At 30.6% G+C, this 7,515-nt stretch overlaps 1 protein-coding gene across 1 annotated transcript in view; it reads left to right on the forward strand.

Moving 5' to 3' along the window:
• LOC117178494 (putative per-hexamer repeat protein 5) overlaps positions 1 to 446 on the forward strand; it is a 4,234-nt gene extending 3,788 nt beyond the window's left edge. Inside the window, exon 15 of the mRNA XM_033369921.1 lies at positions 250 to 446. Coding sequence (XP_033225812.1) covers positions 250 to 446 — 197 coding nt within the window. The remainder of the gene's footprint in view (positions 1 to 249) is intronic.
• Positions 447 to 7,515: the final 7,069 nt, after the last annotated feature.

Here is a 7,515-nt window from a genome sequence, read left to right on the forward strand (position 1 = left end):
CTAGAACTGAAGTAGGTGTTGGAACTGAATCAAGTAGTAGAGCTTAATTGGGAGCTGAAAATGGATTAGGATCTAGAGCTGGAACCGGTACTAGAACTGAAGTAGGTGCTGGAAGTGAATCAAGTAGTAGAGCTTAATTGGGAGCTGAAAATGGATTAGGATCTAGAGCTGGAACCGGTACTAGAACTGAAGTAGGTGCTGGAACTGAATCAAGTAGTAGAGCTTAATTGGGAGCTGAAAATGGATTAGGATCTAGAGCAGGAACGGGTAGCGGGGTTGAAATGGGTCCCGGAGCTGAATTGGATGTCGAAGCTGGATTGGAGGCTGAAAATTTATTGGGAGCCGGAGATGGAAACGTTACTGGAGCTGAATTGGATGCCGGAGCTGGGAACGGTACTGGAGCTGGATTGGGTACTGGAGCTGGATTGGGTACTGGAGCTGGATGAACGAATAGAATTGCAGTTGGATGTGGATGCAGAAACAAAACAAAAAACCAAGAATATATAGTTTAAATTAATTTTTTTCACTAGAATCTAAAAATAAACATTCATATAAGGAAAGTATAAAAGGTTAAAGAAAGATACGTCATTCAGATGTAAAATTGTTCCTTATACCGCATAATAATTTTTTTCTTGCGTATCTGCACTGGCAGGATGTTGCATAATTTCAGATGCACTATTTTGAACAGAAATAAAATACGGAATTACATTGAAAAAAGCGCGGACTACATTGAAGTGATCAATGAAATTCAATCGAGATAAAATATCAATATTGTAATGAGGAGCATTTTGCGGGCACGCGGCTATTTCTGGACATCCAACACAACCTTTTTGAATTGCTAATATATGTGATTTTTAAATTTCTATACTGTTTTTCGAAGAGAGATTTACCAAGAATCAGGACATTGTCCTTGAAAAAGTTTCCTCCTACCAAATTAACAAAAAAGTACAAGAGAGATACAATAAGTGATCTTCAAACCAATCAAAAACCTTAAGGCAGGGTAAAGCAGTCGGTCAAATTTGGTTTCAAATATTCGCTTCTCAAGTCAGAGACAATGACAATTAGAATTTCTTATGGTAAAACTGTTAAATTGATTTGCAAAATCTCTCACTTCGAAATATCATTGTAATAAATTAATTTTTGCAAAAAAATATTTCAAATCAATTTCACTAGAGGTAGATTTCAGGTCAGACTCACACAGTCTAGTCCTTTATATCATCAATTTTTTAAAACCTTGGTTCCTTATTTATTTAGGGGAGAGTATATTGATGGCCAAGTATTTCAATTCAAAAACTTTTTTTAGAAAGTTATTGCACTTTTTCTATTTTGAAAACTTTTTAAGTCGTTAAAACACGAATTGGCCTAGTTCACAAAAAGGCCTTTTAATATTACTATTTTTAGTATTATTATTAATAAAGGGATATTAAAATGATTCTAGGCTCCACTTTATTCATAAAAATTACTTTTTCATCTTTCCAGGTTATTTATTAAATATTTATATTGTGTATCAAAAATCTTCACATTAGGAATGTTTTGAAATAATGTAAAAAAAATATTCTTTTGATATAGTTAAGAGCATAGTTGTTAAGAAGGATATGATTATGTCGGACCTGAAATTTCTTCAATTTAATGAAAGAAACATGCTATTATTTTTCTTTAATGAAAAAATCATTTTTTTTAAAACATTACAAAATTGTACAATGGTCCAAAATCTGAAGATTCCAAGGCCACAAAAAAGTTCTTGCATTCATAATGGAAAAAACTTTCATGTTCGACATTTTGAACTTTTTCTAAAAAAGTTTGTTTTAATTTTCTTAAAAGAACATGCTTTTAAAAAAAATTGTGAAAACCAAATTCCCATAATATTTGAAGAAAATAGGAACTAAAAAAAAATTTAAATAAAATAACTAAACAAATAATATGAAAGGTTGACTGAAATATCTCCAAGATAGAAATTCCCGAAAAAGTTAATGTTTAACATAGAAAATTCCCCCGTTGAGAAAATTACAGAAAGATTAAAATTCCAAGAACTGACAAATTCACGAATATTACGGTTTCCATCAGCTTATAATATTGCGGAATTCGAAAACTTCCAAAAGAAAATTGCCAACAGTATAGAATTGCCGGCATGAGGAAGTTTTTGAATTCAAACAATTAGGAAAATGTTAAATGAAATACTTTTACTAGATAAACATATTTTTTATTCATTATTTATTCATTATTAAAACGAAAAATATCTATTGTAAGGACCGAATTTATTTCAAATCAGACATGTTGTACACTTAAGTCGCAGAATCTCTCGGGGACGAAATTTTTTTTAAGGTCAATTAGGCCTAATGTAATTTATAAAAGGGTTAACATTAATGAAATGGGAGCGGTTTTTATGAAAAAATTAGAAGTCAATTTTCTCCAAAAATCCACCCTTATATATTTTATGCAATTTTTTTAAAAATTTGTATTTTAATAAGGAAGGCATCTTGTGAATTGTATGCGGGCTAAATAATTTTAGTAGCCGGAAGAATTTTTTTCATACAATCGAATTTCTTACTCATTCTTACTAACAATGATAGATACGAAAAAATGTTGAAATAAAAGTTTGCACCCCTAGGAAAAATTCTACAAAAAATGCTCTTTTTAACGATTTCTTTCATTTTTTAGGAAAAACTTCAAAAATTACATTTTTAGAAAAAAAAACCTTCCGGCCTGTGAGTTTATCATTTATCGTGGAACCTGCCTGATATAAAATATATTCGTTCTAAGGAATTCTCAGATTCGGTAATATTAAAAAAATGTCGGGATTTTTTTAAAGAGATTTTTCGGTCATCTTAAACTATTTTTATTTTTTTACTTTTTTCGGATGCCTATGAACAAATTCGTTTCTCTGGGCCCAATCAATTGAAATAATTTTAGCATTTTCATAAAACCAAACTTCTATCGTATTAAATTAATAATGAAACCGATATAATTAATTGGAAAATACATTTTGCAATAAGAAGATTTTAAAAACTCGTTTTTGCGATTTAAAGGATAAGTATTGAATTATGTTGTAAGAAATGATATTTTTAAGAAAATTTTTTAAAAAATTGGAATCTTTTTTTGAAACAATTTATTAAAAGCAAATAGGTTTCATTTTATTTTTTTCTAACAGGATATTTTAAAGCCTAAAATAAAGAAGTACAAGGGAAATCAAGGTAGATATTTTTTGGTAATAGACTTCTAAACAAATAAATTTTTTTTAATGCAAAATTTGTTTCATGTTCAATTTGTTATCATCAACTCGAAACCTCCAGTTTTTTATTTTTCGGGGGTTTTTGGAATAAGAAAAAAGGAATGTCAGTTAATTAGACTGAAACCGAGATTAGCAGTACAGCTGTAAGTGAACTAGTGAATATGTATAACTTAAAATTTAAATATTTCAGTTTATAGTAAAAAAGTGATCTTTTAGAGTTAAAAGTACGTCCTTTTTTAAATTCATTTTTTTGTTTTTGTTAAAAATATAACTGTTTAGCTGAAATTAATCAGCGGGTCAAATTGCGGCAAGTCACATTTCTGGCAAATTACATTTCTGGCAGTTTGCATTTGTGGCGATTGTATCGCGATATCTTTATTCATTTTCAATTAGCTAATTGTAAATTATTCTTGAGACCCTGAATTTATGGGTTTTCTATTTCAAAACTGAGTGTTCAAGAAAAATCAAAGCATAATTTAAAAAGAAGGTTGCACTTTATGAAATCTAATTCGAGAAGCTCATTATGAATTAGAAATTCATACAGATGTCTCACTGACAGGTTGGGGAGCTTTCTGTAATTACGTGAAAGTAAACTTCTTACAAGTTTCACGCAAAATCTTAATGATTGTCAAATTTTATTACACATTAATAAACCTGAATTCATTTTATAAGTCAATCGCATGGTTGGTGTTCGATTCAAAAATTTGAATAAAGATACTGAAGAAATATGAAAATTATGTGAAGATCGTCATCGAGATTTTTACATCTTTTTTTTTTTTAAAGAAGATATAGAAGTAGACTCAGAATCTAGACGCAAGAAGTCTACTTCTGAGATAGAATCATCCGAAGAATCGTTTCTAAAAATAAAATAAAAACTTCGGAAACGCTAATATCGACCTATTCGGAAGTATACGAAATGCTAAATGTGAAAAGTGTATTTTGGGAGAAGGATCCAGAATCGATAGCTATCGATGCATTTACTGTTTCAAAGAACCTTACAAAAAATAAGATCCGAAAAGGATACAATATCATCATGTTACCGGAAATGTCTGAATTTTGCTTCGTATCTTCTATCCTATTTTACATAATGTTTATGATCCCTCGCGATTTAAAGCCAAAGACAGTATTGATTTTTCTAATAGGGAACAAAATATTTTTTGGAACAAGTTTACCCTGGTGTTCGGAATCTTATGAGGGAATCGTTTAAATTACGAGATACACCAGAATCATTGACAGAAATTACAGTGTGATTATTAAGTCATTTGTTGTTTAAGCAGTACGAAACATATTTGAAAAAGGTGGGATAACTGCGCCAAAAATATCTTAGATTGTACGCTACAGATCAGCAATATTTCTATTTGTTGGACAAGAGATGGGTCCAGATTAACAAATTACGAGATTTTTCAAGATTATTTCAAAACTAAGACCTTCAGTACCAAAATACAATTTGACCTGAGATCCAAACATTGTATTGGATTACCTATATTCGTTATCAGATAAGGAAGCAATACCTGTCCAAATATTAGCTAAAAACATATTTGTGAATACCTTAGTTTCTGGACACCATACAAACCTTTTCGTGTATAGAATATGAAATAATCTAGATACACGAAGATTTAGTACAAATAGGAAATAACCTGTTTTAGTATAACCTTTTTTGCAGAACAACAGATTTACGAAATATGAATATTTTCTGTTCATTTCCAACAAACGTTCATACCTTGCATAAAACAGCATGTTGGACCGACAATTCAAAAAAGTTGACCAAGTTTTATGATTTTCTAGTTGTTAAAGATGAGACTTCGTTAGATAATGCTATTTTAAAGAGTTAAATACTTAACAGTTTCACCTATATAATCAGAACTGAAAGAGTGTTAATCTGTATTGTTTATAATTTAATTCAGGCTCTACATTAGCATTACTGCATTGTGAACAAAAAAACATTTTTGACACTGTAGAAGAGGATTTGTCAATTACTTTTATATTACCGTTGTAAGATAGTTTAAACGTCCAATTGTTGATCATGAGGAAGAGTGGCATGACACAATTAAAACTAGCAGTGAATTCGATCTTGATTGTTTCTACTTTATTTATATTTATATTTATATGGTGCACATTACACGATCACCTTCCTTTTCTCTAGAAAATGTATTTGCTTCCACATAGAGAAAGCATTTATGATTTTTTAAATAATAGGCAAACTAAAGAATTCATTTCAATCAATTGAGCTGCCAGATCGGATAAGGGCACATAAACTTCTTTCGCCGGGAGTGGGAAGACCTCTAGAGGCTTTAAAAATATTTTTGAATTTTAATTTGTAAAGGCAATATTAATGTAAAGAATTTCATAATGCATCTTTTTCCTGTTAGGCAAAAAGTTGTAGCTTTTTTATTTTTCTAATTAGAGCCCAAAAAAACCGGCTTTTTTGTCAAAATCAATTTTAATTCGTTTTTCACGTCAATTTGAGCTCAGTCAGTCAGTTTGTAAGGTTTTTAAATACAATTTTCGGGGAATGTAGTTCAAATTGTTCTTCTATAAATAAATCAAAAGTAATTCAAACATTTATTTACAAACAATTTTTATAAATTTGTTTTATGATGCGTGGCGCTTTCTAGACTTCTCTAACTTCCAGCATTTCGTTTATCGAGCGAATGTTGAGCAACATAAAACTTCCAGCGACAAAGTTATTAACAATAGAACAAAAAAGTTTCCTGGAAAATTGTAGACCAATCGAATTGATATTCAAGAAATTATTAACGTCTTAATTCGATAGCAGCTAGGCGACTAGCTCGCGGGCCAAGCGAGAGTTTCAGATTCGATTTATAATACAGTTCCCTGGCGCAAATAATAAAAACTAATCAAGTAATCAAGTAATATCAAAGTACTATAAATAAATAAATAATACTGCATAATGAAAAATAATTTATTCATTTAATATTATGTGAAATGGAATATTTCCATTTTTGAGACAAACTGTACAAAAGTAAAACAAAACATTAAGATCTAATATTTGAGATTCAACGACTTCTCAATTCCGCGAATTTTTCAATGCTTCAAATTCTTTGATTTAAAAAAAGTGAAAGATCGAGGAAATACATTTGTTTTTCATTCCTGTTGAAATAGAGCGTTAGTATTTATTGGAATAATATTAATATTTCTTGACATGTTGTTAAATAAATAAATTAGTTTACATTATGCACTATTATTCGTTTATGCATTAAATTTAGATACTACTTGATTACTTAATTAATTTTTACTTTTGGCGCCGGTGAACTGTATTATAAATCGGATCGGAGACTCTCGCTTGGCCCGCGCGTGAGTCGCCTAGCCGCTAATGACTTAAAACGTTAATAATTTCTTGAATATCAATTCGGTTGGACTAGAATTTTTCAAAAAACTTCTTTGTACTGTTGTTAACAACTTCCCCGCTAGAAGTTTTTTGTTGCTCAAAATTGGCTCAATAAACGAAACGCTGGAAGTTAAAAAAGTCCAGTAAGCGCCACGAATCAGAAAACAATTACAAAACAATTTTTTTCAATTACTTTCGCTCTATCAGTCAAAGGACATTCGAGCTACATTCCCTGAAAATTGTATTGAAAAATCCGAAAAACTGACGACTGAACACGAGTTGAAGTGAAAAAAGAATTAATATTGATTTTTTCAAAAAAGCCAGTTTTTTGTTTAAATTAGAAAACTAAAAAAGCTACAACTTTTTACCTGATGAAAAAAACATGCGCAATAAAATTCTACATCATTAGGCATTATTCCTCAACTGCCCCAACTCAAAAAGTCATGTTTTTCGATTGTCTCTAAATTCTGGGAATATGTTCACCTACCCAACAGTAGTTAATCCACAAACTTATAGACCAGGATTACCAACCCTCCCCAAGTGAGGGGGGGTTGAATTTTCAACCCCAATGCCTGCAGGGGTAGTTTCAAACGCCTGTAACTTCCTTTCTAATTACGCGCTTTAAAATTTTTATGAGGGTTTTGGAAAGTGCTTTTTACACGCTTTCATCCTATTTTATTATTTGTAACAAAAAAAATGGTTTAAACAATTTTTTCAATAAATCAATTGTTTATTTAACTTTTTTCGCAATTTAGGCATCTAAGATTTTTTTTAATAGTCTCAAAAGAAAGCTTGACTTTTTTACTATGAAAAATGTCTAATATGAAAATGGACGAATTGAAATTCATTGAGTTACAGAGCCGGTTGTAGAGGAAGTCCTCGCGCTCGCACTCGGGCGTTATGCGGCAGCATACCGCGGAACAGTTTTCAAGTATGC

This window comes from Belonocnema kinseyi, chromosome 8 (assembly GCF_010883055.1).
Source record: "Belonocnema kinseyi isolate 2016_QV_RU_SX_M_011 chromosome 8, B_treatae_v1, whole genome shotgun sequence".
Lineage (NCBI taxonomy): Eukaryota > Metazoa > Arthropoda > Insecta > Hymenoptera > Cynipidae > Belonocnema > Belonocnema kinseyi.